At 47.7% G+C, this 17,627-nt stretch overlaps 2 protein-coding genes across 3 annotated transcripts; both read left to right on the top strand.

Annotated features, from left to right (window-relative positions):
- The first annotated feature begins 340 nt into the window (after positions 1–340).
- c1qtnf9 (C1q and TNF related 9) lies at positions 341–2,177 on the top strand. Its single transcript, XM_054765215.1, has 4 exons — positions 341–873; positions 943–1,005; positions 1,106–1,875; positions 1,939–2,177. The coding sequence occupies exons 1-3, from the start codon at positions 693–695 to the stop codon at positions 1,873–1,875; spliced, it is 1,014 nt and encodes a 337-aa protein (XP_054621190.1). The 5' UTR covers positions 341–692; the 3' UTR covers positions 1,939–2,177.
- A 1,871-nt stretch (positions 2,178–4,048) lies between these two features.
- spata13 (spermatogenesis associated 13) lies at positions 4,049–17,507 on the top strand. 2 transcript variants are annotated; one of them, XM_054765942.1, is made up of 13 exons: positions 4,049–4,480; positions 10,770–12,110; positions 13,395–13,832; positions 13,910–14,054; positions 14,130–14,248; positions 14,585–14,764; positions 15,212–15,391; positions 15,483–15,662; positions 15,739–15,971; positions 16,165–16,294; positions 16,372–16,747; positions 16,827–16,901; positions 16,986–17,507. In XM_054765942.1, exons 1-13 carry the CDS (start codon positions 4,415–4,417, stop codon positions 17,165–17,167), a joined length of 3,645 nt encoding a protein of 1,214 aa, XP_054621917.1. In that variant the 5' UTR covers positions 4,049–4,414; the 3' UTR covers positions 17,168–17,507. The 2 variants fall into 2 exon arrangements, with proteins under 2 accessions (XP_054621917.1, XP_054621918.1); XM_054765943.1 differs by lacking the exons at positions 4,049–4,480; positions 10,770–12,110 and adding an exon at positions 12,142–13,056 and having other exon boundaries at positions 16,986–17,504.
- The last annotated feature ends 120 nt before the right edge of the window (positions 17,508–17,627 follow it).

Raw genomic sequence — 17,627 nt, forward strand, 5'->3', positions numbered from 1 at the left:
GACCCAGAATTTTTTCCGCAACCAAATTCTCCAAAAATTACAACTTTATTTGATGCTTTTTTGTTTCTCCTATGTTATGTTAAAAAAAAATATTTTTTCTTTAATTTAAAAAAAATTGTAACATTTCAACCATCCATCCATTTTCTATACCATTTATCCTCATTAGGGTCACGGGGGCATGCCGGAGCCTATCCCAGCTGACTTCGGGCGACAGGCTGACCTTGTTAGAATTCAACTATTTACCTTATTTTGACTTTATTCTTGTAAAATCACTCCTAATTTTTCAAATTTTGTTGTTTTTTTTTTTATTGTTGAATTATATTTCCAGAATGTGCCACGGTTTAAATCAAATGTATGGCCTTCAACACAGGAAGTGCCTTCAACTGATGCTTCAATGTGCTATCAGCATATACTGTAGTGTGGCTAGTGCAGTTATTTTAGCTTCTTATTAGCTGCTGGGACAGGTGATGTGGAACTCACAGACTGAATAAGTAACCCAAAAACCACAGCCAGCCAATTGAATGACTTTCAGGAAACGTAGGCCTCAGAGGTCCAAAGTTCCTGTGCCACTGTCGTTCTCCACTTCTGCTTCCCCAGATTAGATTAACCGCGTACGCGGCCATGAGATTCCATCTTCCAGACACTAAAAGCTTCTCCATCCAAGGTTATTAGCTTATGTGCCTTCCAGAGCCATGCTGCGATTCAGTCTCACCCTGTTGCTCCTCCTACTGGGAGTCCGCTGTGTCGCAGAGGAGCTCGGACAAACTAAAGGCTGCATTTGCGGCCATCCCGGAATCCCTGGTGACCCGGGTCACAATGGGGCAGCGGGGAGAGACGGCAGGGATGGACTCCGAGGGGAAAAGGGGGATACAGGTAAATAAAGACATGGTTTATGCTTTACTTTTCAAAGTAAAAACGCTGTTTTGCATTGTCCCTGATTAGGTGTTATTGGTCCAATGGGATTGGCAGGAAAGGATGGTCTGAAGGGGCACGCGGGGGAACCAGGTAAGTAAGATCATACTTTCTAAATTGGAATTGTGTTTGTAACAAGTATATACACTATCATAAAATAAATATGTTCTTCCTATGTCCTTGTCATCGCTAGGTGCACCCGGTCCAGCGGGGCTCAAGGGAAAGAGGGGGGACAATGGAGAGCAGGGCCCACCAGGAAAAATGGGGCCCCAAGGAGTCGAAGGGCCTCTCGGTTTGAAAGGAAGTAAAGGCGAGCTTGGGTTACTTGGACCCCTGGGACCTCAAGGTGATGTGGGGGGGTCTGGACCGCAGGGTCCTAAGGGGGAAACCGGCCTCCGTGGGGACAGAGGCATTCAGGGGCCCATCGGCCCACCTGGCAGGCTGGGGCCTAAAGGGGACATTGGCGTTCCCGGCCACAAAGGTGCCCTTGGCTATCGGGGGGAGAGGGGGCCTCGAGGAGAGAAGGGTGATCAGGGCGACAAGGGAGATGCTTCTGTTGTCTCCAAAAGTGCTTTCTGTGTGGGACTCACCACGCAAAGCAAACTCCCGGCGGCTAATGCGCCCATCCGGTTTGACAAGATTATTTACAACCAGCAAAATCATTACGATCCCCAAACCGGAAGGTTCACATGCTCGCTGCCCGGTGCTTACTTCTTCACCTATCACATCACCGTCTTCTCCAGAAACGTCAAGGTGGCTCTGCTGAAGAACGGTGCCAAGGTGATCCACACCACCGACAACTACCAGAGCAGCGAGGACCAGGCTGCAGGGGGCGCTGTGCTGCACCTGGAGGCTGGGGACAAGGTGTGGCTGCAAGTGGCTGGAGGGGAGCTCTTCAATGGGCTCTTTGCCGACGAAGATGATGACACCACCTTTTCTGGGTTCCTAATATTTGGGGACTAAGTAAGTTTTGGAGATAAGACTACTTTTTATTTGTTGATAATCAGGAAATGCCTGTCCTCATAGGGGTCTCTAGTGAGCCAGAGCCTATTCCAGCTGACTTTGAGCGAGAGGTGGGGTACGCCGTAGGCTGGTCATCAGTCAATCAATCACATGACAGATATACACAATGTGCAAACTCCACGCACAGATGTTCCAACTGGATCTCCTGACTGTGAAGCAGACGTGCTAACCACTAGGCTGATTTTAGGCATTGAAATAATAAACAACAGCAATAAATGAAAGTAAACTACAGGAAGTGGACAATGGAGTGTAAGTCATGTTTGTTTGCACACTTTAAGCTGGGACAGAGATGTACACAGCACTTTTATCACCACGCAATAAATTCCGTTTACAGTTGTGTGGTTGTCACTTTTTTCCCTTCTACTGCAAATAAAAAGCAAAACACATTTGTGAAATTGAGCGTTTATGTAGATGCTCACCGAGCTGCTTATCGCTAGGCCATAGGAGGAAAAGACAGGAGACAGAGCTGGAGGTAGCAGAGATGAAGATGCTGAGGTTCTCTCTGGGAGTGACCAGGAGGGATAGGATCAGGAATGAGTACATCAGAGGGACAGCACATGTTAGAGGTTTTGGAGATAAAGTCAGAGAGGCCAGACTGAGATGGTTTGGACATAGAGTTGGTAGACAGCTACAAATTCCTGGGTGTTCACCTTAACAACAAACTGGACTGGTCCGTCAACACCCACACCCTCTACAAGAAGGGCCAGAGTCGCCTCCAACTGCTGAGGAGACTGAGGTCCTTTGGTGTGTGCAGGATTCTCTTACGGACCTTTTATGACTCTGTGGTGGCCTCAGCCATCTTCTATGCTGTGGGCTGCTGGAGAGGGGGCAGCACGGACAGGGACAGGAGCAGGATCAATAGACTGATCAGGAGAGCGAGCTCTGTCCTGGACGGTCCTCTGGACTCCGTGGAGGAAGTGGGGGAGAGAAGGATGTTGGCTAAGCTGACATCCATCATGGACAACGCCTCTCACCCGCTACATGACACTGTGGGTTCCCTTAGCAGCTCCTTCAGCAGCAGACTGTTACACCCACGGTGTAAGAAGGAGAGGTTCCGCAGGTCCTTCATACCGACCGCTGTCAGGCTCTACAACACCTGCACCACCTGAACCATGTTGTAGTCACTATGTATTCTTTACACTGTAACAAGTGAATTTCCCTGCTGTGGGATTAATAAAGTACTACTATACTATACTATACTATACATGTCCAGAGGAGAGATAGGGGGTATATAGGTAGAAGGATGCTGAGTTTTGAACTGCCAGACAGGAGGCCTAGAGGAAGACCAAAGAGGAGGTTTATGGATGTAGTGAAAGAGGACATGAAGGTACGTGGTGTGAGAGAAAAGGATGCAGAAGACAGGGTTAGATGGAGGCAATTGATTTGCTGTGGCGACCCCTGAAGGGAAAAGCCGAAAGGAAAAGAAGATCACTAGGCCATAGGAAATACCAATATGGTCAAAAATTCCAATAATGTCAGTAATCGTAGGCATTGTTTCTACCTTTTGTTGTCCATTCTTGTGCCTGTACTGCATTCCTGGAAGACCACGCAGAAGACACTCGTCCTCTTGTGTGACAATATGAGGAAGACAACAACTAGAACAGGGGTCACCAACGTTTTTCCTTGTGAGAGCTACTTTTACAAAATGAAAATGGCCAAGAGCTACTCATTTTTGTAACATTTCTTTTCAGAGCTTATTTTAAACCCAAACAAAGTGAATATGTTTGTTTTACCAGAACATTAACAAAATGCTGGTGTCCACAACTCACATTTTGTATTTCAGAATGCATTTCTTTCTACTGTTCTTTCATTATTAACTGAAAACCTGAATGAAAAGCAGGCTTGCGGGCACCTCATGTGGTCGTGGGGGGCTACCTGGTGCCCGTGGGCACCACATCGGTGACCCCTGAACTAGAATGTCCAGTATTCTTGAGACTTCTCAGGAAGTCTTCTTTTCTTATTCAATGAACCATACAAGACGAGGGCGTGACTCTGAGAGTTTTGCTCCCTGCTGACATATGATTGGCTGGCAGCGAACCAGTTGGGCGACGGTCAACCAATAAGGTCTCTCGTCCTAGACTGCTCAAGCCCCTCCCACTTTAGTCAACTGCAACAAGTGCACAAGATGCTTGCCAGGATCTTGACTGACTACTTTTAACGGCAGCTAGCAAAGGAAAAATAATGACACTTTCTTGACCAACACCTTTTTTATTCTTTATGAACTTTTCCACTTCACGTGTGTACTAACTTTTTTGTCGGCTTATTGTGCCAAGTCGACTTACTGAGGAAAGTTTATCGGCGAGCGCTCATGAGCTAGCTTGAGTTGCTAATAGCCGGGGCTGACAGCCATTTGTCTGAAAATGTAGCAACATTCTTTGCTTATGTTTTGTCTGTTCCTTCTTTCTTTCGCTCCCGCTTAACATGTTTCCACGGGTGGACAACGAGAGAGAGGCTTCAGAGCAAGCCAGGCTGCTTTACTATGGCTAAGCCAACACAAAACTGCTGCTCCGTTGATGTGAGGAGAACATCGGCGACTATGAGCACGGTAAGTTGTTGTTGTTGTTGTTGTTTTTAAAACTCCTGTTAAGCTCCAAAACCTATATTTCCCTCTCATTTTCTTGTGTTCTGATTCTAAACGGTCCTCTGAGGGAGCATTGTGCTTTACAGCCGTGGTTGTTATAGTGACGCTGGCTGCACAGGGACTTGCCTAAGGGGGGAATGGGGGGAGCAACAGCTTACAAAGAGCAAAGAAAGTTAATTAATGCAAGAGTAAAACAGCCACTTTGGCTCTAGTTCTTAGTTGTGTTAATCCTGCTTTCAGAAGTCCTCTTTTTTTTGTTTCACTCTTGTAGGGCGCCACAGTTGATTCACAAATCAACTTGCATGGCAGTTACATATTATATCTCATAACACCCTAAAAGGCACACTCCAGGTGGCTTGCAAACAGCACACCAGGCTTTCAGGATGTAGAGGGAGGAACCTGGCCTGTATGCGGTCCCTAGTTGGTGATAAAGGTGAGCTTCCATTGTTCAGGAAAAATATGTCCACTTGACTTTCAACTCGGTTAGCAACTACATAAAGGTCCATCTCCACATGTGATTATAACCACAGAACTGGAACTAATGGAGGTGGTTTGTGTGGTGACAAAAGCGCTACGTGTGTCTTTTATGTGGATGAAGTGTGCAAACAAACATGATTTGCGTCCCAACCGTGTCCACTTCCTGTAGTTTACTTTCTCTTCCTATTGGGTCGCATTCTTTTACTGATTATCGTTTTTCATTAAATAATGCGGCATCGTGGTTAGCACGTCAGCCTCACAATCAGGAGATCTGGGTTAAAACATCTCTGTGTCGGTTTCCTTCGTCCCACATTCAAAAGCATGCATGTCGGACCAATTGGAGACTCAAACTTGTTCATATGTAAGTGTAAGTGTTTGTCTACAGGGCGTACCCCGCCTCTCACCCCCAAAGCCAGCTGGGATGGGCTCCAGCTCACCTGTGACTCTAATAAAGTGCGATAGAAACAAAGCAAGTGGTGTGGATGTGTTGTTCGGTGTGAAATTCCCGGCTGTCTGTCACTATGACAGCCAAGAAAGCAGATCAGGTGAAAGTTGGCCTCCTGTATGCAAGTAGAGACACTCCCCCCCCCCCCATGCTTCCCACGCTCTATAGGAAAAGGGGTGTGGCTTCTTCCATTCTTTCTTCCCTATGTGGCACATGCAAAATGAGGAAGTAGGTCAAAATGGCCAAATATGAGGTCTACTGCACTCTTTAAGGCTGAATGCACATTTTTGTCATACGAACCAATCGAATAGTCTGTTACAGGGTTAAGCTGTCACCCTCATCAAACCTTTTATTACCTGTGACAAAACAAAATCTGTGTTTTGAGGAAGCGGGCACTTTTCAACATTCTTAGCTGGCACTGAAGTGTAAAAAGAAGTTAACCGTGAAATAGTTCACCTATAAAATGATCAATGGTGTACTTATCATGAAGTATAACTTCTAAGGTGTCTCTCTCTTCACGTACAGGCAAAACACAACTTATGGCTTATTCTGTTCTTTTTCTTATATTGTTGGTTTAGCCATCATGTTATATTGAGCAGCCAGGACAGAGACCTGTCTACTTCTTTGGTCACCACACAAACCGCTGTGTTGGATTGTCTGGTGTTGGTTTTGTGGATATCCTCATTATTATCACACTTTTTCTCATCTTCTATCACAAAAAAAGTGAAACACTTTTGTGGAGGTGGGACTTTATCACGGGGTGAACTTTGGGAACTTTATTTATTGGTGTTTTAAATGCTGTTCATTAAGCAGCTACATTAACAATGTCCGCCTTGGAGGACTTCAAGCTTTTCCCTTCATGTTTATCCCCTAACTATGGAGCGCATACAGGCCAGGTTGCTCCCGCCATCCATCCATGCACCTCCTGAGAGGCAGGCAGCAACCCGGTGGGCTGCTTGCAAGCTTTTTGGAGTGTCACTTTAAGTCGGCGCTGAATAGCCTGCTTGTCTACCTGATTAGGCTATCATGTGCAGATGAAACTAGTCCTGGGCGCAGACTCGCAAAGCTGCACTAATCAGATTATCAATGAGATGCACACACACAGGAACTGTTTGTGTGTAGTGTTTTCCTTGTGATACTACACGCTGACATGCTGATCTTGGCCTGGTAAGCAGTTGTCCCGCCTGCAAATTGGCATTCACAGTGTTGGATTATCAATTAAGCACACACATGTTAGTAAGCAGTTCCATTGATCAAAAATAAAATATTGCATGTAAGTATTGTGCAGCGTTTTTCTTAATAATGCATTCATAATCATGCATAAATGCAGACTTTCAGTGGGTGGTCCATAAACGGGTGTTCTTGTGCTGAATTAAAGGGGGGAAAAAAAACAATTTAAATGCTCATCAATAGTAAGGTAGTGGCGGGTTACTGGTTTCAAGGCATACCACCGTATGAAAAAGTCACGGTTTCAAAACCACAAAAATGATGCGTCATATCGTTTCTAGTATTTGAGAGAAAGTGGAGTTCCTGCGTGGAAATACTTTTGTCACGTGCTGTTATTCCTCGCAGTCAGAACTGGACTTCGATGTGTTGCCAAAAGTCATTAGCTGCCTCGTTAGCATTGAGTGGCAGCGGTGTTGTCGCCGCACTGTTGTCACTGTTGCGGGTGGACATATTACTCATGTGGAGCGTCACCAGATGCGGGGATGTGATTGAGAAGGAGTCAGAAGTGGAGGATCAGTGCTAGAAAGCGTTTATTCTCCACTGAACAACAAGTAACAACCAAATAATGTGTCAGTTGCTAACAACAATCACATGACCCGGAAACACAAGTTTGTGGAAAAGTGTGACCTGCCACTATGAAATAACGTAACATTACAATTTTTTAAAAAATGTTATGTTCCATGTTATGTATTATTTTTTTTACTAAAAAAATATTTAAAGATTTCAGTTATTTTTTAGTTATTTTAAATACATGCTCCACAGTCATCGTATTGTATGGTTTTAAAAATTACTGTTTAGACTTTTTTTTTCTTTCAGAAAAGATATTTCAAAATAACACATTTTACAGCTGCAATTATAATACTGTCAAACCGTGATATTTTTTCCCAAGGTTATACTGTCAGAATCTCATACCGGCCCATGCCTAGTTGGAGCTATGCGCTCCATTGAGTGCTATTCTATTTTGTATTGTTTGTATTTCTTTATTCTGCTTAAAATGGATATTATTTAAAATATGACAATTTGTTGTTGTTTGTGTATGGCATGCGCAATGTGCATGTGTTCTATGCCGAGGAAAGCTTGGGTGTTTCTCTGGGCTTGGCGTGTCTGTCTCAGAGTTGATGGAAAAGGAGAGTTTGTCATTTTCCCATGATACTCCCTCGTCTGGGAGCCCATGGCTGCTAATACTCAGCTCATTCTGTCAATTTAGTGAATTTGATCCCCGCCTGAGGCGGGACATAACCTCCACAGAGGCGACCTCCTCCGTCTCAGAGACTCTATCGTCGTTTTGCTTTTTTTTTTTTTGCTCCTTACATAAGAGACAATGTGTTTTTCTTCTTCTAGCCAAACAGGAAGGGGAGTCAATGATTGAAATGTCTTCCTCCTTGCAAGCTGGACAAGGCAGGGATGCTCACGTCGCTAAGTGTGCACGTGTTTTTCAAGTGTGTGCTTGTGCCAGCAGTGCACATGTTTATGCATCTGGATGCACGTTCATCCTTGTCTCTGCCGTGCTAATCTGAGCCTGGCTCCAACATATTTTGGAGTGTGTGTGGTTTTTTTTTTTTTTGGGGGGGGGGGCTCTTAATTAACTCCGGACGGAGACCTCAGCACAGCTCCAATCTGAGAGGAATTCACAGGGCAACAGTAGCAAGACTCCAAAGAATAAAACAAGGGACGTGTGCAAATGCAAGCAATGATAGACACGTAGTATCAACAACAATTAATAAAAATGATTTAGCATCGTTATTGTTAAACCCCAATGAGGACAAACGCTTTGGAAAATGGATGGCTGGATATTCTTAGCAGGCTAATACACCACCACATTGTACAAAAGGAGGCACTAATACAGGTGCTTTTCGGTTTATGACGTTTTGTGGTTACAAACGTACTCCCGTAAACAAATTAAAGACTTAATTTAGTCGGTAAACACGAGACTCACTGGAGAAGTAGTGCGCAGCACAAGAATGCAATGTGCCTCATGCTGAGCTCAGCCACACTGAGGAAGAATAACATCCTTATTAGGGGACTTTTTACACTTCAGTATGTGCGCCAAAGAAAAGGAAAGCCATCACCATCAGAGTGAAAATGAACATCAGTGAGATACGCCCACCAATATTGGTCGCTCTTTTGGTCCCATTTGCTCGTCCTAACCCCCTACCATCATTTAGATTAAACATTATTGACTGCAAATTAATGCTAGAGGGGTCATGGATTCCATGCGCTGTTACAAGAAGATCTGGCAGGGGAGGAGGAGGTTTCCTTCCAGACTGGACCAATATTTTTTAAAGGTGGGATGGCCTGAGAGACGACCACGGGGATACAAGTTGTAATAGCTTTTTTTCCCCTCATAATTTTGTTACTTGATTCTTGTAGTTTCTCTTGTGTCCCTAATGATCCTTGTAGAATATTATACCAGAGGAGTATGCCAGCTGGCTGGTGACACCTGTGAGACTGTTTGGACGCCAAGTGCAGGGATGAGGGCATGAAGGTGTTGAAGGAGAAGTCAGTCACTAGACCGGCTGTCAGGAATCACAAACGATTAGCAGCCAAGAAACAAGCCAGCTGACTTGTTGACGTTCCTCGCCTATCTCTCTCTGCCTGGGAAAAAAGCTGGGATATCGGATCCCAAATCCTCCAGCCCATGTATTCTGCTGCTCTTCGTCATTCCTCGGAATCGCACAAGAAGACAATTGAGCACCGTTTTGAAAGTGGCACATTGTTCCTGGAGGCGGTGCTCAGCGTCTGTCAGCAGCGGTGCTTGGCAGCGACGGCGTCGCGTTGACATCGATGACGGCAGCAAGACACCTGCTACTGCTGCTGCATCAGGACGGGGGTACAGTAGTATGGGTTTCTAATGCGGCTCTTGCAATGGGGGTGTAGCAGTGAGAAAATGTCATTATACCACACCAGTGTTGTCTGCGTAACACGCAGAAAACCTGGCAATTTACTGCATTAATCACAATGGATTAGCATTTTTCACTGCTTAGTCACGCTCAGAGAGGCCTGCTTCAAAGGGCCAGCTGCATTAGCCACCACTGTGAAACACACACATACACACACACACACACATGCAGTCCAACACCACCCGTCCCGGGCCTCTGTTCTCACCCTGACTTTCAAACCACAGCAAATGCACGTCATGTTCTAACTTTGTGGGTTCTTTGAGTAGAGTAGAGATGCTCTTTGTTTGAGATGCTCTTTGTTTACCTGTGACATCCTCTCCTCCTGCTGCTTGCTCATTCTGTCATGCAAACACAAGGCAGAGTGTACTGTAAACAATGTGTAGTCAGTGTGCTCATCCCTTTAAGTGCCTGATAAGGACTCAATAGTGCCCTAACAGCAGTGTATTACTACAGTATAACACTGCATTCACACTTGGCATTTCTGGTCCGTTTGCTCTGCTAGCATGGTTAATTTTGCTCAAGTGTCAATCCAGTCCAGGTCCAAGACCGCCTGACACATGGGTCTTGGTCTGCCTGCCAGCGGACTCTTGTTCCGAGTGAGGCAAGTGTGAACACAGACCACAGCAAACACATTTACGCGTGACCAGGTGGTGCATAGCAACACCCACCACAAAGCTGATTGGAGAATGATGAAAAAATAACTTAAGTGTAAGTCCAGAAGCATAAATACTTGGGGTGTCACGAGACAAGATGATACGATACACAAGATTGGGTCTACGAGAATGAGATGAGACAATATTTTAACATGCATTGTTGAATATAAAAAAAGCATATGACAATATATTGTGATCTGCTCATTTCATTTCTACTACATTACCTTGCATTGCCCCTGACTTCTGCACTGTGTGTATGCTTGCGGCCCCGCCTCCACCCACCAAGTCAAAGAGACTGTATGACTGACAAAAGGGCTCAGTCAGTTCATGTCGTTGTTTTATGGAACAAATGCGCCAAAGTGCAAAATTATCGAGTTCATTTTTATTTGTTGTGTGATTAATTAATTATCATCCCAGGCCTAGTGTCCACAAGACAGTTTTGTTGTCACATTTTAATCTTGATACGTGACACGAGATCTTGTGACACCCCTAGTAAGTACAGTAATAAACTTGTCGCTCATGTGTCATATGTCTCTTGTTTTGTTCCACAGGCAGAACCCAAGGACAGAGTCTCGTCCACAAGCGAAGACTCCCTCCCTGGCCTCCACGCCTCCAAAGCCGCCCCGCCTCCCCGTACCCGACCCCTCGGCAATCTCTACTCAAACCACAGTCAACCCGAGAGAAGCGCCGTCCCATATCTGCTGTCGGGCTGCGGCGCCCAAGTGCAGCCTGTGACCGTGGGCTCCGCGGTGGACGAGAGCCGTCCCAACAGTGTCAACTCCTCCTCCGCCTGGTCCAACTCAGTCAACGCCAAAGCCGAAGGAAACCCGGCCACCTCCTCAAGAATCATGAGGTTGTTTTCCAGCTCCAGGAAGGGCTCCTTTCCCTCCCAGAGTCCACACACTGACAGCCCCGCCGGGCCTCCTGGACTGGGTGTTGTGCATTCGTTTAAAAAATTGCGCTCGTCTGTGCTCCAGGGTATTCAGAGTCGGGGGGCAACCAGTCGGGAAACTGCTCATGGCGTAGCTGCCATAAGCTCTGACCTCCAGCAGGATGATGCTGCTGAGTTGAAACTTGCAGAAGCTCACAGCGTGTCCAATGGAAACTTGAATTTGCCTGCAAGTCATTATAGCTCAGATATTGAGGACTACGATGACGACGACGGCAGTGGCCTTCAGCGGAATTCCCGCTTCTCCAGGAGTATCAGGAGAGCGTACGGTGCAGGACGCATCACTCTGCTTGACATGGACGAGGAGACCCTGGCAGGAAGTAGCATTGCTGCTGACAGCAAGAAAGAAACGTCAAAGATAAACGGGCAGACAGAAAACTCCGGTGTGAACGTGCTGACTAGACTGAGCAAAAGCGCGGACAACCTTCACGTTTTTAAAGCACCTTTCAGACGCAAGGCCACAGCGCAAGCCGTGCCGGCCCCGCAGGATGCCCCCCAGAGGATTAGCATGTCAAACGGGTTCCCAAACATCCAGAGGACAGCCAGTGCCTCCTCCGTGGACCTCCGAGGACACACTCACAGGAAGAGCACAGTCAAGGTGAAAGGACAGATGCTGAAGCTCGTCGGCAGCATGACTGACCTGAGGGTCGTCCGCCGACGAAGCCCCTCCCCCGGACCCGCTCCACACACCCCCATGACACCCCTGAGCCGTCTCCATGACGACTACTCTCGGCGTGTACCCTGCCGGGCCGCGAGTGAGCGGCAGCCCCGGCCGTCGCCCGTTAGAGCCCGGGTGGCGTCTGCAGAACACATCTCGTTGGTTCACGTGCATCCTCAACGCAACATCATCATCCAGCAGCTCTCCGCCGAGAGCGGCTTTGAAGACGAGTCATCTCCTGATGACCAGAAAGACCAAAGTGAAGTCAGCCAGTTTCCAAGCGAGGTAGGTTTGCAACAGACAGTTCATTTACACTTGCACAGCACAATCGTTTCATTCGGTACTCATGCGGTTATGTGTTCGAGGTATTGAGTTATATTTATTTTAGCAGTTGTTAGTTTTTAAGAAGGAATGAGTGATGGCATGAAGTTAGGATGTTGTCTTTGAGTTGCTAAGGTGTTGATAAAGCGTCCTGCAGCCAAAGCCAACAAAGCCAGCAGCAGCTTTTGGACTTATTGGAAATCATTAGGTTGCAATTAAGCTGCAGGTCAAGTTTCAAGGATGGAAGAAAGGATTAGGAAACGGCTGAGATTAAATTTCCTCCTCTCCGAAGAACAGCTGATGCTGATTGTTCACTTGCTGACCTTTGGTTGAGGATATGAAAGATACCACCTTTAAAGTTTTATGACCCATCCTTGATGGTGCTGAAATATGTTCTTAGGTGCTCATTCAGTTGTTGAAATGGCACCACTTTGCTTTAGTGTCTTCTTCACTGTCTGCAGTGTTTGCTGTGTGTGTGTGTGATATATTGACCTGTGCTAGGTCACATGACAGCATGCTACCAGAAGGAACAGTCCCAGTTAATGATTAGGCTTTGTTTATGATTACAGGCCCTTGCGCAAAACGGCAAATTGTGGGTGGGCAGGTTGAAATGGGCGCTCTCACTTCTTCAGTGTCTCTCTCTCCTGTGGAGCAAAGTCCAGCACCAGCAGCCTCTCTGATCCGGCAGCAGCAGCACCAGCTACAATGTTCTAAAACACTGGCGTACATTCTTGGTCGGAAGATGAGCTTTTTGCCTTTGAGGCTGAGGAGGAGGAGAAATCCAATGTGTTCACGTTAGAGTCGCTCGGCCTTGACGCAGGCGCGTATGTCTTTCACAATGGTTCTAGTCCTCTGTGTGCCTTTCCAGTGTGTGTGCCGCCGACCCGATCCAGACCGAGAGAAGCAAAAGGTGAGCTTTGATATTGCTGGCCGGCTCCCAGGCTTTCTCCCAGCCAATATTTGCATGAGGAGGTCGTGAAATAAAATCCAGTATGATAGCGTTTTTTTTTTTTTTAGTGTGAACTGTTTGTGCAACTTCTGCTGGTATTTGATAAGCATTCCTTTTCAATATGTGGCCTCAATCGTTGTTTTCTAAGAGGAACCTGATATTGATTCATTGGAATATTTTCTCGTTGGAATGCTTTGAGCAGCAGTAGCAAGCTGCTGCGTTGCTGAAGAACAGATGTTCTTGCCAGTGTGTGATATGTACACTACTCTACATTGTGGCTTATTATGGGATGTTTCTAGGTGACATCAGAGGAAGATCTGCAGCAAGCAGAGAGAGTCTCCCCAGCACCCAGCAGCAGCACCACCCCAATCTCCCCGGTTTTCCTCCCGGAGTCGCCCGCATCGCCCACATCACCCCCAGATGCAGCTTCCTCTGTCAAGGCCCGGCGAAGGAGCGGGCGCCCCAGACCTCGGCCCATCTCGGACTACGGGCAGCTCCTCTCCAGGAGGCACTGCATTCCCGAGGAGGTGGCCGAGCTGAACCCTGACGAAAGGACAGCAAACGCATCGATTTACAATGAATGCAGCAGGAACGGTGTGTGTGGGAGCAGAGAGAGCGTTGGGATGTGCAGCATGAATGGGAACGTTCCAGGCAGGCAGCAGAGACCCATGTCTGTGATGGGGGTGGAGGATTTGTTCTCCCCCGACACTGACGAGAGCGAGGACCATCTGCCTTCTGTGGGTTGTTATATTTAGTGTCAAGTGTAAAATATGACCAAAGGGGATCTTTTTGTAAATCCTTGTCCTCCCTGCAGCCTCTGTCCCGCCCGCCCATCCCCTCACACCAGGTGCCCCCCTATAAGGGAGTCTCTGCCAGGTTTCGCCCCACCATCCTCTCCCAGAGCACCCCCATCGGACTGGACCGCATCGGCAGGTGGAAGCTAAACAGAGTGCTTAGTGGTAGGTGACTGTTGTTTTGTGCTGAGAGAATCTTTGGCCGTCTTCTAACGCTCATGTTGGGTTTAAACACCACAGATGGCGTGTCTGAGACGCTGGATGACAGCGTGAGCGAGGAGGAGGAGGGAAGCTTTGACGAGCTCACTGATGTCACGCCATACCTGGGGCCCGGGGTGGAGCTCTCTGTGCTCGTTGAGGTGAGGCTGAGCAGGGAACCTCGCCGCCCGTCACGTTGAAACGTCTGCTGCAAGTCGCCATGTTGACTTTATGACACAACGTTTATCTTTGTGTGTGTGTGTGTGTGTGTGTGTGTGTGTGTGTGTGTGTGTGTGTGTGTGCGTATGCGTGTGTTGGTGTGTGAGAGTCCTGCCCCGTGGTGAAACATGTGAGGATAAACTTTGCGTGCGTGTGTGTGTGTGCGCACGCATTTGGACAGATGTTTGGACAGCATTCAGCAGAATAGATAACCAGCATCATGTTCTACTCAGGCTCATCCATCATGTAATTGTATCGTGTGTTTTTGTGCCGCTCAGTGGATAAGCTCAGGCCACGCGGTGTACGCGGAGGCCCTCTGGGACCATGTGACTATGGAAGAGCAGGAGCTGGCCTTCAAGGCCGGAGACGTAATCCGCATCCTGGACGCCTCGCACAAGGACTGGTGGTGGGGCGGGCGGCCCGACAAGGAGGCCTGGTTCCCCTCCAGCTTTGTGAGGGTGAGTGGACTTCCTGACCCTCGTGTTTGCACTTCACTTGTAAGCTGGCTCTGTTCCAGATGAAAGTCTTAACGTTCCCACCCTCAGAGCTGGTTTCTGTGGTGACCAGCGCTGATTGACAGTTGAGGTCGTGGTCACCACAGCGGTGATGTTTGATTGGCAGATGCATGTCTGCTGTGTAATTGCTGCTTGCTTATTCAAAGTTGCTGAACAGGCGCTGATTAAAAGTTCTCGCGTGTTACCATAGCGATGCTGAGTGGATCTGATCCTTTGTGGCTCAAGTGTTTTTTGTTCTCCCTGTTTTCTAATTGCTCTTTGAATTCAGACTGAATGTCGGCCATCTTACACCACAGTTAGAGTACTTTTTTTTAACTGGAAAGGGAATGATTGGCCTCAAATGTTCCTGTCAACGTTAGTTTGACTTTCTGACGCTACTTTGTGTTTCAGGTGCGTGTGAACCAGGAGGACTCCAGTGCGGGAAGTGTGGAGAGCATGGCGGACCCGGAAGACCCGACTCCCAGAGACGCGCACAGTAGCCAGCACCGCCAGCAGATGAGGACCAATGTGGTCCAGGAGATCATGAACACAGAGCGCATCTACATCAAGCACCTGAAAGACATCTGCGAGGCAAGGACCACCACAATGTTCAGCGCCCTCTGCAGGCCGCTGTGTCAACTGCTTCCATTGCGTGACTACAATATGTTGCTGTTCTTCTCAGGGTTATATCCGTCAGTGCCGCAAACACCCGGACATGTTCACCGAGCTGCAGTTAAGGACCATCTTCAGCAACATTGAGGACATCTACAGGTTCCAGAGGCAGTTCCTTCGTGACCTGGAGAGGAAGTACAACAAAGAGCAGCCGCACCTCAGTGAAATAGGCTCCTGCTTTCTCATGCAGGTCTCCAGCCACACTCCCTGGAGAGCGTGACACCAACTTAAGAGGCAACATCTAAACATCTCCTTTTGTCACAAAGGGGGAAGGCTTCTCAATCTACTCGGAGTACTGCAACACCCACCCGGCAGCCTGCGCAGAGCTGCAGCGCCTTATGAAGTCTGGCCGATACAAACACTTCTTTGAGGCGTGCCGCCTCCTGCAGCAGATGATTGACATCTCCATTGCCGGCTTCTTGCTCACGCCTGTGCAGAAGATCTGCAAATACCCCCTGCAGCTGGGGGAGCTGCTCAAGTACACCCCCAAGGACCACAAGTACGCATCTTTAGTCACTTCTTGTAATGTTACACAGCTAAGCATGCCCGGACACCTCCTTTGCTAACGTGTTTAAGACAGGATATGGGTCAGAAACGCCAAATGGAAGCTGCAGAACATCAATGGATCACATAACACCACATCAGGCTATAATATGCCTTCCTGATTTATTTCTATTTCCCCTGTGTTGCAGTGACTACCGTTGTGTGAGCGACGCGTACGAGGCCATGAAGAACGTGGCTAGTCTGATAAACGAGAGGAAGAGAAAGCTGGAGAGCGTTGACACCATTGCTCACTGGAAGGTGTCCATTCTCCACTGGGAGGTGACTGGTGTTCTACCCTGAGCTGTTTGGTTACGTGTGTGAGGCTGTTACTTATTTGGATTGTCTCCGTGCTGCAGGGACCCGACGTGCTGATGCGCAGCTCCGAGCTCATCCACTCAGGGGAGCTGACACGTGTTCTCCGACAAGGCAAAATTCAGCAGCGCAGCTTCTTCCTCTTCGACCACCAGCTGGTCTTCTGCAAGAAAGACGTCCTGCGCAGGGACCTCCTCCACTACCGGGGACGGCTTGACATGGATCACACTGAGGTGGTGGACGTGCCGGACGGGCGGGACACGGACCTGGGCCTGAGTCTGAGGAACGCCGTGCGGCTGCGTCACGCCTCCACTTTGGAGTTTGTGTGCATGTTGTGCTGCAGGAAGGCACAGGACAAGGAGAGGTGGCTGCAGGCCTTTGCCGACGAGAGACAGCGAGTCAAGGAGGACCAAGAGATGGGTGAGCATCACCCAACTCCTCCATGAAGCAAAAAAACAACGGCGTTTAAAGAAGTAGGATGCGTTTGCTTTGTTTGCAGGAATAGAAATCAGTGAAGAGCAAAGGAAACAAGCTATTGCTAATGCCAGAAGAGCCAAACAGGGCAAGATCAAAAGTAAAGAGACCCTTTTCTTCTTTACGTATTTCATTGGATCCTTCATATCCGACTTTCATTCTGCTTGTTTTTATTCACTCCCAGCCGTCAGCTACTCCGGCTCCGTTCCACAGCATCACCAGAACCTCCCCCCGCTCCACCAGCGCCACATTACCATTCCCACCAGCGTGCCTCAGCAGCAGGTCTTCTCTCTGGCCGAGCCCCCCAAGCGAAAGCCTTACCAGCTGCTCTACAGCATCACCCGCAATACCTTCTTTAGGAAATGAGGCTCCACCCCCTCCTAGGTGTGCTATGAATGTAGTGATACGTTTGTTTTTATTCATGAGTTGTTGTTGTTGTTGTGAACAGTGCCTTGGATGAAAACAGGCCACACTAGTGTTAAAATACTGACTGTGATGATGATGCTGCTCACTCCTTCTTCTTAACCCCTCATTTATCTCATTGATTCTGTCTCTTTTATGTTCACTGTGACAGTGATGTATATTCTGCTTTTATGTTGACAATTATTTTATTTTACAAAGGCTGGACCCTTTTTTGTTTGTTTTCTTTGGACTGTGAGTGTTGCCACCTGTGAGCTGTCTGTTAACGCTGTAAATAAAACTCTTGTACTCTTAAAGCAGACATTTTGCAGCAGAGTCAATGAATGTAAGGTGAGCCGCTCCGCCTGTGTCGTGTTTCTTGCGCCAGCCGACTAAGCATCACAAGGTGCGCTACGTTGTCTGTTGT

This window comes from Dunckerocampus dactyliophorus, chromosome 21 (assembly GCF_027744805.1).
Source record: "Dunckerocampus dactyliophorus isolate RoL2022-P2 chromosome 21, RoL_Ddac_1.1, whole genome shotgun sequence".
Lineage (NCBI taxonomy): Eukaryota > Metazoa > Chordata > Actinopteri > Syngnathiformes > Syngnathidae > Dunckerocampus > Dunckerocampus dactyliophorus.

Bases quoted from the DNA above. Each gene is read 5' to 3' on its own strand.
- spata13 (XM_054765942.1), top strand. From the start codon at position 4,415: ATGGCTAAGCCAACACAAAACTGCTGCTCCGTTGATGTGAGGAGAACA. The intron at 13,833-13,909 runs GTGGGTTGTTAT...TCCTCCCTGCAG, and splicing joins GCGAGGACCATCTGCCTTCT to CCTCTGTCCCGCCCGCCCAT. The intron at 16,902-16,985 runs GTAAAGAGACCC...ATTCACTCCCAG, and splicing joins CAAACAGGGCAAGATCAAAA to CCGTCAGCTACTCCGGCTCC.
- c1qtnf9 (XM_054765215.1), top strand. From the start codon at position 693: ATGCTGCGATTCAGTCTCACCCTGTTGCTCCTCCTACTGGGAGTCCGC. The intron at 874-942 runs GTAAATAAAGAC...GTCCCTGATTAG, and splicing joins AGGGGAAAAGGGGGATACAG to GTGTTATTGGTCCAATGGGA. The intron at 1,006-1,105 runs GTAAGTAAGATC...TGTCATCGCTAG, and splicing joins GGGGCACGCGGGGGAACCAG to GTGCACCCGGTCCAGCGGGG.